General features: G+C 39.6%; 1 protein-coding gene across 2 annotated transcripts in view; it reads right to left on the bottom strand.

Moving 5' to 3' along the window:
* DOCK1 (dedicator of cytokinesis 1) overlaps positions 1 to 21,803 on the bottom strand; it is a 321,093-nt gene that overhangs the window by 271,174 nt on the left and 28,116 nt on the right. The window contains exons 3-12 of one of the 2 annotated variants that reach the window (XM_054072202.1): positions 17,830 to 17,870; positions 15,810 to 15,865; positions 13,856 to 13,952; positions 10,295 to 10,443; positions 6,509 to 6,644; positions 5,168 to 5,325; positions 4,518 to 4,599; positions 3,947 to 4,082; positions 3,533 to 3,605; positions 982 to 1,124 (exon numbers count right to left, since the gene is read on the bottom strand). In XM_054072202.1, the coding sequence (XP_053928177.1) occupies positions 982 to 1,124; positions 3,533 to 3,605; positions 3,947 to 4,082; positions 4,518 to 4,599; positions 5,168 to 5,325; positions 6,509 to 6,644; positions 10,295 to 10,443; positions 13,856 to 13,952; positions 15,810 to 15,865; positions 17,830 to 17,870 (1,071 nt within the window). The remainder of the gene's footprint in view (positions 1 to 981; positions 1,125 to 3,532; positions 3,606 to 3,946; positions 4,083 to 4,517; positions 4,600 to 5,167; positions 5,326 to 6,508; positions 6,645 to 10,294; positions 10,444 to 13,855; positions 13,953 to 15,809; positions 15,866 to 17,829; positions 17,871 to 21,803) is intronic. The other variant, XM_054072203.1, reaches the window with a different exon arrangement.

Raw genomic sequence — 21,803 nt, 5'->3', positions numbered from 1 at the left:
GATGGCTTGAGCACCTTTCTTAGGGAAAGAACCTGAAATGAATCAAAGATGATAAAATGTTTCCTCTCTTCCAATATGCATTGGTCACTGGTGAAATTAAGGGGGAAAGCAGATCTAAGTTATCCTTGGGTCCATTGTGATAGACAAGCGATACAGATACTTCCCTACAAGCGATACAGATATTCACACCCACATGTTGGGGGAAACTCCACAGTGCCCTGCGTAACACTCAGTTAATCCAGACTCCCAAAATAATACTGAAGCCATCACAGTAATAATTTAGACATTACATTGTTCATTTTTTAACCAGCAGACACATTATGATCACAAAGTGTTGTATACGTGGACAAAAATCCCACCCAAGCCAGACTGTGGAATCTAGCTCAGTTTCACATCAGCAGAGCATACAGAATTATGAACAGCAGGATGAGCAGCCCATAAGACAAGGTATCAGCAGGGTTGCTTTAATCCAGCTCCATCCTTAGCACCTCCAAGCTCAGAGGGGTTCAGTGCTGGCGGGAGCAATGCCCTTGTCTTCTTCAGAGGGAGCCAATTGCTGCAAGCGCAGCTGCGAAGTAGGAAAACAAGACGAAGGAAGGGAAGGAAGAGAATATCCCTTCCTTCAACATGAGGAGGCCAAAGCCCTCAAGGGCATGAGAGCTGACTCCCTGAGTCATCATTTCCAGTACAGAAATACAAAGATGTCCAAATGACGGACAATGCAGAGAAAAGACAGACAACCTCTAGAGTTAACAGTGGAGGGGGAAGTGTGGGGTATTGGGGGAACAGCAAAATCAGCCCTGAAGGATGGGGAAGAAGGGGGATAAAACCCATGCAAACGCATCTTCTGTTACCAAACAGCAGCAAGCAAGTGAAGGTAATATTATGCACCCTTGATTCCAACATTAAAATAATCACACATTGCAAATCAAGTGGTGAGCAGCTTTAGGTACACCGGTGTATATAAAGAACAGTACATACCCTGACCCTTGTGGTTAACTTCTTTAGCAGCAATCACTTTGTTTATAACAGTCTGAAGGAAATCATTCTCCCCTGCCACCCTGGGTGAAAAACGGGATGATATGTTCAGCTGCTTGTGTCGAATGGCGTCATCCAACGCTAGCCTGGAGGATGCACATGACGACCAACACCAGGAAACAAAGGGTCACAGAAAACCAGAAGTCACAGTAACAAGGGAACACACAAGATCATATCATAGTTGTGACAGAGTATATATTAGTCAACGCAAGACAACGGACAGAAAAGGTAACAAGAAAGACAGAGGAAGATCATTAGTCAGAAGAATGCTGATCTACCACAGAGAAGTACAGCACACTTCCGTTGTTACGTCTCCCTTCAGGGACTCGCATGCACAGGCCCCAGTAACACTTTGTGAGGACAGGAAGGATGTCTCCCACCTGAGAATCCCTTGTTAAGCAGTGGAAACCTATACAGGCAGTTCTCTGTAATATATAGATAGATATATATATATATATATAGCAGACTGGCCCCGCAACACCTCCAGAGTCACTTCTGTCACTCTACAGGTTAAGCAGCAGTGCATACTGCCTGAAGGAAAAGCTAGCAAAATCCCACAGAAAATAGGAGAAGGAAAGCAGATAACCCCAACATTCTGTTAAACTTGATGAATAAATGAAAAGATGGAAACTATAAATAAACAGCAGCATTAGGTGTCATTTCAGTAATCTTGCCATGTGCTTTTGACAGGCAGTGTGGTGGTGGCTAGTGAATGAATACAAACAAAGAGATGAAAACAGAATTGTATGTGGTACAACAGAAGCAAAGCATGGAGTAAGTAGAAAAATGTGGCTCATATATACAGTCTAAGTCTAGGTTGGAAATAATGACATCAGTATTCATCACATGTTTTCACATTATATTCTTTGGAATATATATTTTCAGAAAAGATGTTTTAATTTAGTAATGAAAAAAAATCACATTGTACATCTTTTCCAAAAGCTGATTTATATATACAGAAAAAATAAATCAGTGTTAATGGAGCAGAAAACTAGATGTTCCATTAGCATCCACTTTGATACATAAAGATTCATTTTCATTGCACACTTCAGCACTCACTAAAAAATAAGCTTGCTATTGTTTACCACACAATAAACACATCACGAACGCCTTCTTCCCCAAAACCCCGTTTTCCTTGAAACTTGTATTGTACTTCTGACTTTCACAGTAACAGCCTCTATACCATTCCAGCAACACGGCTGCATGCAAGCAAAACCGTCTGAGACAGGAGGCACACACCTGCTTGGCTCCCTGCAGCACCTGCAGCCCTTGCAATCCACTCAGCAGCCCTACACCTTCAAATCACATGGGCTTCCTCAATTAACCCTATTTTCCAACATAAAGTTAATTTGAGATTACAGTATTTGAAGGCGGGTTTTTTAATATTATTAAAATAATAATATTAAAACCCCTTCAAATGTCCATGAGTATAGTAATCAAGGAATTTAGCTAACATGTTTTGCCTTTTCTGAACAGATGGTTATCCAACGTTTTGCACAATGGGAGAACTAAGCATTCATATTTTATGCACATTTAACTTATCCTCCTTCTACTTGGTCACATTTGATGGAATTAAAAAACCCCTATGAACTGTGGATGGAACACTGTTTGCCACATATCCCCTTTTTTGTTAATCAGCTTTTACTTCTAAATGCACATCTACATACACACAAAAAAATCAGGGTATTACAATATTTCGTAACATGATTTTGTGGTTTGAAGTCAACCCTGATCTTCGACATTATGTTAAATACATACATGTCTGCACCATGAAGGACACAAACTCCGTATTTGCTATTACCTAGTTTCAAGTACTGTAAAATAACATCTGCCAAACTCCATGCCAGCAACCTCAGGGTCACTGTGAAAAGGTCTGCAGTTTTAGATGGCTAGAAGTAAGTCCAGAACCACAGAGCAGACTGATCTCTTTGATTATGTGAACCAGCTGTAAAAGTTACGTGCATTAGACACACACATCCTCTTCCCTCACCATCTAATCAGAATACCTAAGGTTTCTGGTAAAAGCCTCGTATCACAAAGCTGAATTACAAGAAGATATTACAGGAGGTATATCAAGCCATCCTTCAAATTCCCAACTTTTGTTTGCATTCGAATTATTACAGCCCCTACTATGAAATCATAGCTGCTACTAGGGAAAAGATAAATGTTATTGTTTATTAATTTCACAGAAGTCCCTTGAAGTGGATGCTGATAATGCTGCTGGTCTTATTCAGCCTCAGGCAAAGTTTAACCAGCAACATACTTATTTTAAGCATTTCAACTCTTGAATGTTATTACCCTGACATCTTTTAACAAAAAGAAAAGAAGACTGCAAAACTGTGAATGCATGCTTTAAACCCAAGACTTAAAACCAAAAGTTTTAGGGGCTATCACTATTACAACTGACAGGAAATTATCAAGAAGAAATATTAGTTAGGTACTACTCAAGGCAAAATATCATTTCCCCATATTCTTTAAACTATTCCCTACTTACGGTTGAAAGGGTATGAAGTGCTGTTTGTCCTCATCATCAACTTTTCCATTAATTATGTCTGTAACATCCATTACTGAAAACAAAAAAGAAGTGTACTGAATTAAGTGATCAATATGGGAAGAGTGGTGCTGAGGGAGTACCATGAGGGACTGAAACAATGGTGAGGCAGAAGTGGGATAGAGGTATAAACTGCTCAATTTCAGAATCTTCCTATAGAATAACATCATGTTGCCAACAAACTTTGGCACCTCTAGCTAACAACTCCTAGAAGCTACAGTATATTCTACAACGCAGCAATCGGTCTGATTAAATTTGGACCAATTTTGAGTTTACACGATCCCACAGAAGTTTCACACCACCAATTTTCTATGCAAAAATATGATGCGACATAGAGAGATACAGCACACAGATTACCTGCTACTCCAAAGGGTCGCCGCAGCCCAGAAGTTAGTTTTCTAGTGTTGTTGTCCCTCAGCTCCATTCTGCCCACTCGCACAATCTGACAGACGAAACTGATTTTCTCTCTTTTCAGATCTTTGCTGCCCAGATCCTAGAAACAATAGTTTCTTCAGATTACTTTATAATAACAGTATTTCACGTCTTGTTTTAGTAGGCAGAAGGTTTGCTGCTCAGAATCTGCCTTCGTCATGCTAGCCTCTAGCGGCAGGGCAAACTGTTGCCAGAGTAAAGAAGTCTTCCTAACAGCAGTTAAATATCTCCTCTTGATTTCTGTGTAAATTAATTGCTTACAAGGCCAAATAATTTCTAGCAAGTCCAAACTTGAAAAAGCAACTTTGGTTTCACCCAGGTGTTGAGAATATTTAGCAGTCATTTCTGAGAAACACCTCATGTGAGCCTTCCCCAGAACCATTATCTGCATAAGTAACTCCATACTTTCAAATACACATCATTACTTTCCTCAGTTATTTATAAGCTATGGCACAAGTGCTTTAAATTCTGTCAGTTGAGGTAAACACACACTTACGGTGAATACTGCTCGAAGGTTATGCAATCTGTCTATATCTTTAGGGAGTCCACAGCTTGACCATCGCACCAAGTAGTTTTCACTGAAAGAACAATATTTTGAGGATTTTTTGTTCAATTTGCTTCCTTTAACATAAGCAGATAAAATTAACTTCAGAATTTACAAAAGACTACTTTAAACCCAATCTACTTATCCTAGACAAATGAACACTATCTTAGGGGAGAGCTGGCATTTCCCTTGGTGTATCTCTCTTATTAAAATAAAACAACTCCTCCGCAACAAAAGGTAAAAACTTCTTGAAGAATGCTGGGGATATAGAAACTGAACTCATCGGAGTGCCAAGGCTGCTGGTACAGGAAGGCACACAGACTTTCAAGCGAGTTCATGTCTCATGTAAGCTCTGCACCTAGGGAACCACACACAGTACGATGAGGAAGAATATGACCCTGAAATACACCCAAGGTGAAGGGTCTTGCCTGATGCTGTGCTGAACATGATGATGAAACGCTGCTGCAGTGCTGCTTCCCAGATGACCCTGTCCTACACCTTTCAAAGAAACGTGACTTTCATCTGCCCTCCCATCTGTGAAACCACCTCACTCCTAGAACTGAGTAGCGCAGATTAGGGAGTATGCTCAGCAGTACACTAACCTGATAAATTTTGATTCCAGTGGATCATACAGAGACATCAGGACTTCAGCATCTTCTCCTATTTTACAGACTACATTTTTTAAATTTACAAATAAAGCAAATGAAGGAGTGGCAGCAAACTTGGCTTGTCTGTTGATATCAATATTCTGTTTCTGAGACTGCAATTCAAGAACAGAAGAAACTTAAGTTTAACATAGCCTAATAAATACTCAACTGCTATAAAACTTTCCTAACAACCCTTCAGATAGAAGAACAGGGATTTTCTCGAGTGTCTACTCCTGTGATCTTTGTTTATATTAGGATTTACTGTGTTTTCTGGATCTGCCTTGAAATGCCACACAGTGAGGAGAAAGACAAAAAAGGAAAAAAGGCAGGGGGTGGGTGGGGAATGATGATGATAAGGTCTTCACTTATTAAAAAAGAGCTAAACAAATGGAGGAAAAAAAATAGACCCTCAGATACACCTGACCAAAAAAAAAAAAAAAAAAAGGATGCTGCTTCTTCACTTTATCTGATTTTTTTTAACAGGTAAAGGGTGCCAAGAAAGACAGGAGGGAAAACAGTGCAATTCTACAGGTTACCCACCCCTTGGACTTCAGCTCCTATAAACTTTCCACAAGTACTTTATCTAGGCTAAAGGGAGGAACACACATGAGCTAGAAAAGAAACTGGCTAAGACAGGGACAAAAAAAAAATCTTTGGATGCAAAAAAAAATTATCAGTTTAAATACCATTTAACCTGGTATATTTTTTTGGTATGGGCTGCAAGTGTGTTTATGGCCCATTACAGTCCAGCAGGGCACAGTAACTCATCTAGTTGTATCAATGCAACTCTTCTGGAATACCATGCTCCGCTAACTGCTGCTGACAGATAGGACTCCTTACAACAGAAATGTTCTTCCTTTTAAAGGGATGTGAATCACAAAGAAGGTTCAAGTCTGAGAACGTCTCTGAATTTGCCCCGTGTATTTTAACTACAAATTTTCAGTACTGGCACGTAGAAATAACACAAACATAACAAGAGCGTTATTCGACTTGATTGTCAAAAACAAACTCTCATGACAATTGAATGTACACACGTACATACACTTCTCTGATACTAACCGACAAATGTAGTCAACTTATTAATATAGGTCTTAACCATAACTTCTACGCTCTTTAAAGGATGAAAAAGGCAACTCAACAGCCTAAGACATACAAGTTCTTACAAAATGTTTAAGCTTGAAAACTCTTCATAAACATATTAGGTTTTTCACTGCCCATGCTAAAAGTAACAGTCACCTATTTACTTTATAGTCTTGTGTTTCAAAAGGAAAATCTACAATTCACCATATGTCTTACTTTTTCCTCCTGTAGCCTCTCTTCAACCTGCTTGGAAGCTATTTCATGTGCTCTGAAAAGGCTGATAGTGCTGGTCTGCTCTGGGTCCAAAATATTGCCATCTTCATCTCTAACGACCAGATCTAAATCAAGAATTCTAAGCAAACAAAAAAAATTCTTATGAATTAACAGTGCTCAAATAACTGATTTTAAAAGACTGGGCAAATGTTTGAAACGCTGAAGTCAGGTACATTTGACATATGAGAGGAAAGAAAAAACTGATACATGATAAAACAATTTAATATGTCACCCACTCCAGAGATAACCATCCCTCGCTGGAAGTCACTTTTTCCCACAGCACAGAAAAAGCCAATGTAAACGAAATAGCAGAACAGCTGGGGAAGCAATTTCTTAAACAACTAAATTTGCTAGACACTTTTTTCCTCTTCCAATCCCATCAGGTTCAACAAACACTACAGTGGTTATACCACATGTGAATTGGTCAGTTTGTTTTGTCCCACTTCACATTCTCCTCCAAAGCACGTTTCGTGTTTTAGCAAAAACCTACAAGATACAAGAAGGCATAAGTTGTTTCCCTTTATTTAAAGCAGAAGCCAGATTTCTGTCACCAGCATGTTAATATCTACGATTACCTTCTGCAGAAAGAAAGGTTTCTGCCATAATCAAATCCAGTATTAAGAAAGACCTTTCAGATTTTTCCACATTAGTACAGTGCTGGCAACAGAACCAAGGAGAAAAAAATCTGGTCTAGGTTGATCTGTATTTCTCTACCTATCTTCCCCAGGACTGACCTCCTCACACTTCCATTCCCAAACACATCATCCCGATTTTCTTCTTCAAACTCTGTAATCACCTCTTGTTATTGAGCTAAGGTAACTTTAGTTTTGAAACGTGTGATCAACGAGCTGAAATCAAACCTGCAGTGTCTGTAAGTGAACAGAGGTTCATGAGGTTCAACAAGGCCAAGTGTGAGGTCCTACTACTCCTGGGTCAGGGTAATCTGCAGTTTCAATACAGGATGAGGGAAGATGTGATTGAGAGCAGCCCTGCCAAGAAAGACTTGGGGGTGCTGATTGAAGAGAAGGTCAACATAAGCCAGCAATGCGCACTCACAGCCCGGAAGGCCGACCATGTCCTGGGCTGCATGAAAGAAGCGTGGCCAGCAGGTCATGGCAGGTGCTTCTGCGCTCCACACAGCTCCTGTGAGACCTCATCTGGAGTATTGTGTCCAGTTCTGGAACACTCAAGATAAGAAGGACACGGAACTGTTGGAATGGGTCCAGAGGAGGATCACGGAGATGATCAGAGGGCTGGAGCACCTCTGCTACAAGGACACAGAAAGTTAGTCGGGGTTGTTCAGCTTGGAGGAGAGAAGGCTCCAAGGAGACCTTATAGCAGCATTCCAGTACCTGAAGCAGGCCTAGAAGAAAGCTGGGGTGGGAATTTTACAAGGGTTTGTAGTGGGGGGGGAGTGGCTTTAAATTAGAAGGGGAAAGATTTATATTGGACTTGTTTCATGTGTTTGGAGGATCACTCCTCACCCATCTTGGACAACAAGTAGAGACTTGAAACAAAGCCTTCAGCAGGGTCAACACAGAAACTCCCTCCAATTAATTGCACTGAATTAATTCAAAAGTGGATGAGCATCAATCAAACAAATTGCAAAGTGCAGGAAACAACTTAATAAGAAACACCTAAGCTCTACCTGGTCATTATGAAACTTTTAAGCATCCCTGGACCATCAAGCTCCCAGATCAGTTTTCTGGTGAGAAATTGGTTTTACTGTTGAAAACAAACAGAAAAGCAGCCAAAATCATCTTGCTTCCCCAAGTACTGTTTCCTGGCCAGCAGCCACAGCAGGAGATACACCCACCTACCACTTGTAACTGTCAGCCCTGAATGAACAAATGCAGAGCCCTTCCATAGGAGACACCTGCATAGGCCAGAGGAAGAGGTAACTCAGAATTCAGAGAAGGACTAATCGTTCAGCAACCTACTACACACTAAGAGGAGAAGAGCGTTTGCACAGACTGCCAAATAAATAGAAGCAAACACTCCTTTGGTTTAATGTCTTCGTTTTATCCTTCAACTTGCAAATGATGCTTGGAAAAGACAGTGGGTTTTTTTCCCCTCTAAGTGTCCCAGTTACAGATTTTTGCAACTGAACCAAAAAAACGTATTTTCACAACAAAATTACCTGACCCAATTTCAGGAAAACAATAAAAATACGAATTCATAAGACCATTTTTACTTCCTTGGTTATTTTGACAACATGCAGTAAACTGTTGCCTTTATTTATAGGAAAAAAAGTCTTATTTACATATCACTGTTTCACAAAACAGGAAAAGTTAGGATAAGATTAGATCAGAAAACATTTATAATACACAAAACTAATACATTCTGTCTGGATACTGGAATCATCATTCATGCCTATTTTAGACAAAAGTGAATGTAGGACTACATTGGAAACATATGGTATCTTTCAGTTGTGAGTATTTCTCAGAAGTTCAAATTCTCTTCCTTCCTGTACTCCACAGAGAATGTTCTGATCACTTAATTAGTCCATCAGAACATTATGAATATAAAGCACAGCACAAGATGTTCCATTGTATTTGAACACTGAGCATCTGGAGGTTATTCAGAGTATCTTAACCAACTCCTTAGCCAGATGGTAAAAAACAGTAGCCAAACAAATAATATCAACAGCATCTGGCTAATTGTCTATCGAGGTACAACAGTCCATATCTTGAATTATAAATGCTAATTACTGACTGAATGCAGTTACTGATTTTATTTTTTTTAAATCACAGCTTTTTCTGATAAAAGTGCATGAACAGAAATACCGCAAATTTGGCAGTTCTTCAGGAATAAAACACAAATAGCTGATATCTGATGAATTATTTACATCACAAGGGATTTAAAGACTGGCTTTCTGAAAACTTTTTCAGTCCCCAGGTGTGCCATACTACAACACTGCCTCTCAGTACTCAAAGCACTGCTTCTAATAATTTCCTGAATAAAGAGTAAGATATGGTTTCTCATTTTCAATCAAAATGCAAAGTCATAACTGTACAGACAACTTGTAACTGAAAACCAGTATTTAAATAAAATTTTCCTTAAATCCAGACCACTGTTTGGAGAGTTAATATACCTGAATGACTAACATTTCTAACACATACAACCCACACTGCTGTCTTTTTGTTTTGCTATTGGTAATATTTCCTTGACAATCTCCATTCTCTTCTATTAAACAGATTCTTTCTTTTATTAAATCTGTCTGTTAATCTTCTGGTACAAGCTGGATACTGTATAAGTAGAGGAACAAAGAGCTAAATAAGCTTTGGAGCCAAATCCTTCAACATCACATTATAGCTAAGTGACTTCAGGGCACATGCAGCCGGTGGTATAAGAAGGAGGCAACAACTGTTTACGCTGCAGAAGCAAGCAAGAGTTTAAATTACATTTTGAATGGAGGAAACACTTGCAATTTTCAATACCTTAAAAATTATAACTTCATAGCAGTATCAAACTGATAACAGCATCAAGGAAGTGAGAGTTAAACACAGAATCCACTTTACATACTACAATTTGCACTATACTTTAAAGATGACATATCAACTCATATCAACTACATCATCTTGCTATAACAGGACTTTTTACATCATATTATTACACCTCCATAAATACAGGAATCAAAGAACCCTGCAAGAAGTCACTGACAGCTGACGCATATTAAACAAGTTGATTTTATTTTAAACGAATACTTGGAAAACACTGTTCACAAACCTGTTGCCATAATCAATTTTGGCAGTCACTTTCTTTTTCAGCTCTTTGAGCTCATCTTGGGGTAGGGTCCCAGACAGTATTTGAGATCTCCACTCTATAAGATCATAAATCATGTGCCGTACACTGCGAAACATTTCTCTGTTATCTTGCTGTTTGGAGAAAAAAAGAGAGGTAGGAGTTAGTTTTGATGTCTACCAAGCATCTTTTCAAATACATACAATAAATTGCAACCCTATAATTTCTAAAGGGTAAGAGATTACAAATAACTAAAACGGGAGCCAAACTTTCTATGGCACAGAACACAGAATACAAAGAGACTTACATTCTGCTTCAGGTATCTAAATAAGTGTAGATGCTTGTGTTTATGCTAGATTAAACCTTGGGTCATACTGTATTCAGAACAGGCTTTCAAGGGAATGATATCCTTTTCTTGGTTCACAGAGTAACTTTCTTCAATGACCTTCTATACTGAGTAGAACGTGACTAAAAATAGTGCATTTTAACAGTAAGAGGCTCGAGTTCTGCAATACTCCATCTGCAGTGCATTACAGAATCCTTTCCCCCAGCCCTAGTTAAAACTTCAGAATAACACTTTAAAATTGCTCAGCGTGCGAAGCCGAGCGCATCAGTATCTTACAAACCCACAGGTAACATCTGAAGGGAAGTGAAACACCAGGAAAGCACTAAGCCTTACAGGAAGTTTAATACCCTTAATTGTCTATAAAGGCTGGAACTATGGATATTAAAACAGCACACAGCAGCACACACAAACTTCCCGTGGCAACATTCAGCTAAGCTAGGACACAGGAAGATAAAGTTCTAGACTTAAAAATGGAAGAAACTTCCTTTCCGGAATGCTTTCTATATGTGTGCCCATATACACCTGCATTCAGAGACAGAAGATCAAATCTTTAGCCACAGTACAGAATTTGACATGTTGGTTTAAGCTGTGGACAGTGCCTATACACAACGACTTTAGTACAAACAACACTATGCAAAACTGAAGCTGCAGAACAACAGCCTTTCTATTTTTATTGTTAAAGATAACGTCAAGACAAAGACGACACAGAGGCCCTGAATGCTTTGATCTTACCCAGAAGCAGCCTCTCTTACTGTCTTAATAAGTTTCTAAATCTAAGCCATCAGTTCAACACACTCTTAAAAAGAATAAATCTTTCTAAACACTCTACATCAATGAATTATTCAGGCTATGAGTAGTTCTCTTTCATTCAGACTACACCCAAGCCTTATTTGACTGAAAACAATTGTAATAATTAAATAATTAAAATAAAATTCCCTACTATATGAAAAAGACAACAAAGAAATGCAGAAGGTGCAGGAAAAGAATAGAATGACTCAAGGACTCGGGGTAGGAGGAAAGTATCTGACTGTGAAACTTAAAGACTTCAGTCTGTTCAGATTATCAAAAAGCTGACTTGATTATAGAGCAAGAACCTTCACAGAGAGAAAATACCCGTTATTAAAAGCTCTTTAATGTACCAGAGAAAGACACAACAGGCACACATGGCTGGAAGCTAAATGCAGACAAATCCAAATGGGAAAGAGTTTCATGATTTTTCATGCTGCAGGCACTCATGAACTAGTGAGATGAAGAACATGCCACATCCTCTGCTATCTATAAATCAAAACTGAACATCTTTTCAATATTCAAACACAAATTACAAACTGGATAAAGGCATAAATGTGGTCATTTAAGGACTTCTGATATGTGAGATGTAAGCAACATGGAAATCTCTCTAGTCTGCAGATTGACCAGTTTGAAACCATTAAATCAAATCTCCCTTGAAAAGGTAATTCCAGCACACCGTGCTCTTTTTGGCAGTTGACCACATGCAATTAATCTAACAGACTACCTTGAGGTACAAACTATAAACAATCTCATTAAGGGATCTATCTCCCCAGAGTAAAGCTGTAAAAGGACTGGAACCCTTTCTGCTACCAAATTGAGGCCAATGGTAGCATCACACCTTTCCTGTTCTTCAATTAAAGGTAACCAGTAAAGCACTGCAGTAACATTTAGCTGTTCATATGTCTTAACAGAAGTAAATGAATGACAATGACATGTTTAAAGTTAACAGCTAGAATAAATTACTCCGACACCAGGAGAATCTTGTAACTTCCTAGAAGTTACTGCTACAAAAAGCACACACAAGTCTTGGTAAGAAAACTTCTATTCGAGCTCTCGCTATTCCTCCTTTCTTACTCTACAGGCAGCCCAACCAAGTTTTCTGTGGTTCTGCAAGTGGTATTTCTCTGACAGTAAGCAATATCAGATTTCATACTCAGTATAATCCCCCAAAAAAAGACAACAGGGTCAAACTGTAATCTTCGCCGTCCTCAGCAACACAGCAGTGGAACCAAGGGCAAAGCTGTTCTCAGTGTCCTCTCTCAAACCTGCTCCTCATAATATGCTTCCGCCTGTCTACTTTTTCTTTGCTCTTCAATGCAACTTCTCTAGTATTACCTCATGTTAAAGTTCTTTCTTTAATAGAGAACCTGTTTCTCTTCCTATAAGATATTGCCCTTCGTCTCATCTACTGCAACACTACATCACTTCCAGCATACATCTTTTTTTAATTTTAATGGGTGTGATTATAAACCACATTAGTCAACACAAACATCTTTATTTCCAGTAAGTGTCTTCATTACACAGCTTGCACTTTTATGATTTCAAGATATTTATAAGAAACAGAGACTCTGCATAAAACCCTACTTTAAATATAAGACTTTGATGTTCCCGTTATCTTATTACAGCGACCTTGCACAAAGAAAGGATGAGAAGTCTGAGCTGGGGTACCTCACATACTATAGCATGCTGCTGCTTTACATCTGAATGCACTTTTATGTGTACATTTGAAGACCATTTAGACCTTACTTACAAGCACTTTCCTTTGTGTAGTTTCATGGCTATTTTGTATTTCTAATATCCAATCTGAGAGACTATCAATGCACATCCTTATTACTCTAAATTTCTAAGGATATATTCTCACATGCTTGGAACTTAAGCATATGAAAAGAATCAGGCATGTAACTTACAGTTCGGATAAATCGTGAACAGAAATACTGAGAAGTAGAAGGCCTATACTGATGATTTTTCAAATGTTTAAGTTTGCACACACATATTTGACCTCAAATACTCAATATTTTCATAACATAGCCTGCCAGCCTGAAGAATTGCCCTGAAAAATCATCATTTCATTAATACAAATATATATTAGATTTATATTACAGTATCCCATTAAAAATGGGTCATAATTGCTCAACAGATTATTGCTAGATCAAGGTAACTCTCAAAAAACTAATTTTGCTCAAGAAACACACAGTTACTTGAGAACACACTCAAAAGAAACACTACTAAGCTTTGTGCTTTAACACAGAAGATGGTAAATAGCTTTTCAGCACTAAAAGTAGCCTTTCGAAGCAGTAATAGAAGGGGAATTTCATTTACAGTTCCTTCATACTTCTCATTGTACCTTTCACAGTATCTCTCTTTCCATAAACCATATACTATTGTGAATGCTTTCCTAAGTTGATACTTACAACATATAATTGCCGCCATATTATAGACCATTCCCGCAGTGTCGTGGTAACTTCCTGAATCAAGGGGAGCTCATTGGGTATCACTGTTTCATGTTGTCTTTGGAGAAAGAGAACAGAAGTTTGAATTAGGCAGCGGTTTTGAGTAGGATGGCAGAATCATTTCTAAGAACGAACTGTTCATTTCCAAAGACAATTCAATGATGAGAGGATTGAAAACAGCATCACCTATTAAGAATTTGTAACTTAAAAATAATGTATTATCAGACACAGGTCTGTTCAGCCTGGAGAAGAGAAAACTGAGGGGAGTTTTCATTGCTGTCTACTGCTCCCTCACGAGGGGAGGTGGAGGAGCTGATCTTTCTCTCTGGCAACCAATTATAGGACTCAAAGGAACAGCAGGAAGATATGCCAGTAGAGAGTTAGGTTGGACATTAGGTAAAGGCCTTTCACCCAGAGGGTGATGGAGCACTGGAGCAGCTCTCCAGGGAAGCAGTAACAGCTCCAAGCCTGACAATATTCAAGAAACATTTGGACAACACCCTCAGACACATAGTGTGAATGTTGGGGCTGTCCTATGCAAGTACTAGAGTTGGACTCGATGATCCTTGTGGGATCCTTTTAACTCAGGACTTTTTTGACAAGCAGTGTACACCAGTACAGCCACATGATGTAAAGAGTACTTCACACATACTGAATGAGATTATGCTACTGAGCTCACGCGTTCCCCCTTCACCACCCTCCTTCTTTCTATATTCACACGATAAGGATACCAACACATACCTCACCATGCCTTTTATTATTGGGATACTGATTTTACAAGAAGCAACCAAGACAAAAGCCAGATATACTTAACCCATAAACACCATGATACTAACACATAATTATTTTTCAAAATATTGGCCTTGAAAAGAAAAATTAAATATGCAATTCATTATTATTAATTTTAAAACAAGTCATACAGAAACTTATGAGCCATGAAAGTAAGGAACAACAGCTACATCTTTCAATATTTCAGAAGCAGGGTACTTAAAGGCAGTTTTGTAATCAGCAAGAAAGATGTCATTATGCAGCAATCTCATGATTAGTTTCCTCATTTACATATTTAACAGTGTATAAAAATAAATCGGACACAAAGGAATAAAATAGTTTAAACCTGTTTCACTCCATTTTGTAGCTGGCTAATTATTTATTAATTTCACTCCACTTTCTTTTCCCCACGGCATTTGTTTGGGGTTTTATTCCTGTTTTGAAACTAAACTTTTGTATCAATGTTAGGAAGTTTCACATGTCCAGCAAAGCTTATTTGATATATAAAGATCTCAACTTTAACAGCTGTTAAATAACAAAAAAACAGGCCAAAGTATTTAATGTCACATCCATGAGGGAAGGGAGCAGGAGAATCACAAAATGAGTAATTTGACAGCCTACAGTCCAGTCTACAAGATTTACTGAAGAGGGAATAAAGAAATTACTCAAATTTCATCAGCATAAAAGAAAAGCATCTCATATCAAAAGCCTGTTTTGATACACCAAGCAGAAGCCTTAAGACCGAAAGGCTGGAAGATAAAGAAGTTGGGAAAACGAAAATTGGAAGTAAAGCAGAGGGCAGGGAGTAGAAGAAGTTAATCCAGGTAATTATTAGTAGAAAGAGTAATAAAAGTTAAAAAGAAAAAAGTTATTAATTTTTCTGAAACTTTGACATTAACACAGAGAACATTATGCTATCACTCAACTATATGATGCAGCTGACAGCAGTAGCCAGCAGCACTGCTTATGACAGCACCTTTGAACTTGAGGTGAAATATCAATTTAAAATATTTTTTAAAAGAAACATGCATTTTCACCATCAGTTCCTCAGCTAACTGAAATCAAGCTTAAGTGATCTAATAATGCACCAAAATTATAACAATACTAATAGGAAAAAGGATTTTCATTATTTTCCAATCAAACTTACCCTTTGCCTTCAACTGTTGCTTCTTTAAGATGTATATAGGAGGCAGGAAATATGCCCTTTGAGAGAGAGGGAGAGAAAAAACTGTTTTAAATAACCAGTTGCACAAAATATGTTCTATCCATTACCTAAAAACATATCAAGACACATCTCTGAGTCTGCAGAGCCATTCACAGCCTCATGGACATCAGAATAGTTGTGTTGCGCTGGTTTGGGTTTTTTGAATATACTTTTACATTTGTGTCACATATGCTTTCAAGGTCTTACTGTAACCCTAATAAATACAGACCAAGTGTTTTTATATCTATTTATCTTCACAACACTGAAGAAAACAGCACAGACACGTTGTCATAAGTGGCCCTGCAAAGGAGTGTTTCTCCTTATACACAGATGTAAATTAAGAAAGATCTCCTTCTCAAAGTTTGAAAGACGCATGATTTTACATAGTTCTAGACCAAAACAACATTCTGCCTGTAATCCAGGTCCGCTGCTTGCTTTTCCTCACATCTAACCAAGCTTTCCTACCCAGCTATAAGATGTTCCTTCTGTTCCCAAAGTTTTTTCCAGTGTTTCCAGTTTTCCAGTTAAAACAAACACTGCGTGTGTATGGGCAGTGTACCAGGCTGTGGAAACAAACAGCCGTGTGCACGCACAGAACACAGACTATACGTGACACCGTGTCTTCTACCGCCAACTTATTAGAGCTACAAGCCAAAAAACCTCTTCAACCAACAGTACTGCAAAAGACCAGTAGTACTTTTCTCCAGAAACTTTCTAAACTAATCTCTAGATTCCAGAGATACAATAACATTTACAAAACAGTGTAAACTCATATTGAAAATTAATTCAAGTCAAGCTGAGAAAGTAAATTCCTCCACCTCACCCTTTGAGGTTGTATTTTAGTGTTCTTATACTATGGAAACTCAAAAAAAGACATTCTTGGAAAGCTACAAAAACTGGATTGGAAAGAGGGGGGTATCTTTTTGTCCCAATTAAAAAAAAAAAATCTCTGCATTTAGTGGCAGTCAAACAAATGTAGCAACACAGGGAATTAATTTAAGGCAAGAACAATGCATAATTGCTTCTTAGCCTCTACAAGGCATGTTCAAGAAATAGGGTTTCTTTTCCCAAAAAAAGAAACATCAAAATAGAATAGAAAAACCATAGAACAGGCCTGGTTAGGAAATGGGTGGGATGAACCACACAACTCAGCTCCGTACTTTTAGACATGCAGAAACAACTCAAAATGTACCTCTGTAGGCAAACATTACATTAAGTGTTTTCCTTTAAGCGGAAAAAGAAGCAAAACGAGAAGTCATTTAATTCTGGTTAATTACTACTATAAAGTAAAATGATCAAAAAATAAAACACAATTTTACAACCAGTATTTGCGCTGTTTCCTTTCTTTTTATTTCAGAAAGGCAGCTATAAACAGCAGCCCTTTATACACACTGAAAGCCTAGCAACTAGGCAAAATTACACCGCAGAAGATTACTCCCTCTCTCACAGAGAACGACTGAAAAATCACAATGTAGATCTCCGTATCACTTTCCAAGATGCAATTGCATTTTATGAGCAATACATTACTTAACAGACAGTGAAGCAAAGCGTCAACCTCTAAACAGATCAAGTAGAATATAAAGTTCTGAACTTTTTACAGAGGCAAAGGCTCTGGTATACCAGTCACTGCAGAAAACAAGCTGATCAAGCCACCTACAGTGACTGTACATACATACACATATATATATACATATATATATATATTCTTAAGTCGCATAACAAAAGTTAGGCAACTAAGCTTTTAGGCCTTGCTACAACAAGTTTCAGTTAACTTGAAAATTTCACCTTCAACAGAGATTGAGACTACACATGAGCAAGATACCAGAGATCAGGGGACACATGGTGAATTGCTCCCATGCAGTATCACAATATATGCTGGAGATTTCCATTACAACACACACCCAATGTCATAATGCATCTCTGTCCAAGAGAAAAATGAGCATTCCGCTCTAGCAACACCTACCTTCTTGGATTTCTTCCGTAGTGTATAACCTCTGTACCAACCTAGGAGGGGAAAAAAGGAAAAAGCATGAAAAAGTTCATTAATGTCAACTACCACCTGTTCTTTCTCAGCTCAACAGCACCTTAATGTGGTTTCTGATAACGTTTCACCCCCGCCAACACGCACACCTCACCTGAATTTAAATTCTCGACAGGATAAATATCCTGGCTAAAACAAGTTGTCTTGGAAGCTATAAAAATCAGAGTGATGATGATCAAACTGATGGAGAAGACTACATGACAGAGATGGCATTTTACATGATGTGTTTAACTGCCCTTCATTTAATTTTAATTACTAATTTACCAACACAAACAAAACCAACTTAAGACCACTAACTTTACAAAAACATACTGCTCGACTAGCTTGATTTTAAAGCCTATTTAAGTTTCACAAATGCAAGTTTCAAAAGGTGGATCAGCCATTTGTTATCTCAGCAGAAAACAAAAGTACTTTGGGAGTTGTGATTCACGCATAAAAATATAAGAGCAAGGAGCCCTACAGCCCTAATTCAGCACGAGGTAGCAAACACCCACCCTGCAGCAGCCCTGATGCCACGTGATTATCCAGCCTGTGCCATACTCCCGCAGGTGGCCGTGCCTGGGAAACTCTCATTTATCCTGCCCCCAGTTCACCACACATCTGCAAGCAATCACCATTACAGCTTTTAGTGTTTCTCCAGCCATCCCACTTCAGTGTGACTGGACAATCAAAGCAAAAACAAACCCGCACAAACTACAGTCACTTTTCTTCATGGAAGATGCTGTGCCAGAGAAAGCAGATGAGATGATCTGTGCATACTGCCTCCAGTTCAGCGCTAACTCGTCTGTATGCTTGCACTGGGGCTATTTTGTAGTTCAGCTTGTCTGAGCCATGGCTCGCTCCCTCCCTCCTGCTCAGCATTCCAAGGAACCCTCCCCAGCTTTTGGAAATCTGAGCCTGGGTCCAAATACCATCCCCACCAGCCCTGCAAAGAAGACACTTGTACAACAAAGCATCGATCTGCAGAGACCAACATGGGTGAGGAGAGGGGAGGATCACAAAGCAGATGTGGGAATAAAACTACAGTCCCACTCCTGATAACAACTAGGGCAGGAAGTAAGTTCAAGGAAAATAACACATGCTGATAAATCCATTACCTACACTCTGGGACTAGAAATACAAATTGAAGTCTCAAGCACACAGGATTTTTCAGTCTGCTCTCCAGTAGCAAAAGGTAGAATGATTCATCACCTTCACATTGCATCAGAAATCTGTGTTCCACGATCACTTGGGGATGGTTAGAGCTATCTTTAATCTGGTGCCTACAAAAATCACAGTTCACTTCACCACACAGGCTGCAATGGCCTCACATCTCGCATTCCCATTGCTTTCAGCGCAGTATCAACAAAAACTGTCACTAGAATGACCGTGGACAATTTCTGGCTCAGGTGCCAAGAAAGCAAAGCATTTTTGCTAATGCTTACTCCATTGGCTGAAATCCGTGCACAGACACGCTCAGATTTCAAATTTATTAGAACTAAATTTCCTCAGTTTTACTTGAATAAACCAACATTTTGAAGATCTGCAGTCTAAACTGGTAAGCACCCAAGACAGTGTACAAACTATACAACGTACGACTGTATTCTCTCTGTCACTTTGCTTCTCCCACCCCGTCATCTGTGCTGCTGCACCTGCAGATTAAAAACCCACAGAGCAAAAAAAGCTCCTCACCACTGACCCTCTGCTTTCCGAAGCTTTGCAGTAAGCAGGAAGAGCTACAAAAGAACTGCGGGTAAAAAGCAGCCAAAATCCGCCCATGAGAACTGGTTGCACTCCTGCACGCTGCAGAGGTGGAAATGTAGCCAGGCAAGTCCAACCAGGCTTATCACCGCAAGCCACCACCTAAACGAAGTTCTTTCTGGGTATCCTGCCTGTAGCTACACAGTGGGGAGCCCAACTATCAAAGAGACTTAACACACACCGATTCATCTAGAGGCATGCCATGAACACACACGTGTAAGGGCAATGTCATTTAAAGACATGAAGTCACCTCTAATCAAGTACACAAAACATAGGGCCTATTCAGTTTCTTTGTTCTGCATCCAGAAGACGAGGACAGGTTCCCTTCACATACAGGCAGGCACTATAAAAAACAACCAACTCCCTTCCGACCAGGAAATAAAGAAATTAAGGTTACAAAATCATGATTTTTCTTCAACACACAATAAATACAGTTTGCTGTGTGTTTGCATAGCCTCTGCTTTAAGTGAGCAATATCATAGAATCACCAGGTTGGAAAGGACCCACTGGATCATAGAGTCCAACCATTCCTAACGCTCCCTTAAACCATCTCCCTAAGCACTTCATCAACCCGTTCCTTAAACACCTCCAGGGCAGCCTGTTCCAGTGCCCGATGACTCTTTCCATGAAGAATTTTTTTCTGATATCCAGCCTGACCCTCCCCTGGCAGAGCTTCAGGCCATTCCCCCTTGTCCTGTCCCCTGTCACTTGGGAGAAGAGCCCAGCTCCCTCCTCTCCACAACCTCCTTTCAGGCAGTTGTAGAGAGCAATAAGGTCTCCCCTCAGCCTCCTCTTCTCAGGGCTAAACAACCTCAGGTCCCTCTGCCACTCCTCATAAGCCTTGTTCTCCAGCCCCCTCACCAGCTTTGTTGCTCTTCTCTGGATACGCTCCAGAGCCTCAACATCCTTCTTGTGGTGAGGGGCCCAGAACTGAACACAGTACTCAAGGTGTGCTCTCACCAGTGCTGAGTACAGAGGGAGAATAACCTCCCTGGACCTGCTGGTCACACCGTTTCTGATCCAAGCCAAGATGCCATTGGCCTTCTTGGCCACCTGGGCACACTGCTGGCTCATGTTCAGTCGGCTGTCAACCATTACCCCCAGGTCCTTCTCCTCCGTGCAGCTCTCCAGCCACTCTTCCCCCAGTCTGTAGCACTGCACAGGGTTGTTGTGCCCCAAGTGCAGGACCCGGCCTTTGGCCTTGTTGAACCTCATGCCACTGGCCTCAAGCCCTGCGGTCCAGCCTGTTCAGATCCCTCTGCAGAGCCTCCCTACCCTCCAGCAGATCCACGCTTCCACCCAGCTTAGTGTCATCTGCAAAGTTGCTGAGGGTGCACTCAATGCCTTCATCCAGGGCATTGATAAAGACATTGGACAGGGCTGGACCCAGTACTGAGCCCTGAGGAACCCCACTTGTGACTGGCCTCCAGCTGGAGTTAACTCCATTGACCACCACTCTCTGGGCCCGGCCGTCCAACCAGTTTTCAACCCAGGAGAGTGTGCACCCATCCAGGCCAGAGGCTGACAGTTTCTGAAGCAGAATGCTGTGAGAAACTGTGTCAAAGGCTTCTACCTAACCGTCCACACTAAAAAAACAAGGGGCAGGGCAATGTGTAAGCACACGTGCTTGATAATGACATTATCCAAGTATCCTAACTTGCCTATCAATGGACGTCAAGGCCCTGCCTAATTTTAGTTCTTGATTTTGTAACCTCAGCAGTTTGGAGATCATAGAAACAAAAATAAATTAAAAATCCAAAGCCTGAGGGCAGACAGGGCAAATACCTGACGTCAAACACTTCCCTGGAGCACTCAACACAGAGCCCCAGAGCCTCTCTGCTCTTTCCATGGCCAATTCAGTCTCAGACAAAATGCCAGTGAGAGGAAAAAACAGCTGATGGCAGAAATATTTTTGTAGAGTGATCAGGACTTTTAAGTGGCTTGTTGGTGGGTTACATGGTTTATAGCCCCATCTTCATTATTATTATTTATTATTATTTTTATTATTTTTATTTATTATTAATATTTGTTACTATATTGTACTATACTATATTATATTATTATTTTATTACTTTAGTATTATCATGTTATGGAATATAATGGCTGGAAATACGCATCTACATAAATGTCCACCTAACAAAAGGGACCAATGAAAC

This window comes from Cuculus canorus, chromosome 7, assembly GCF_017976375.1.
Source record: "Cuculus canorus isolate bCucCan1 chromosome 7, bCucCan1.pri, whole genome shotgun sequence".
Classification (NCBI taxonomy): domain Eukaryota; kingdom Metazoa; phylum Chordata; class Aves; order Cuculiformes; family Cuculidae; genus Cuculus; species Cuculus canorus.
This window is presented reverse-complemented; position numbering and strand designations above follow the sequence as displayed.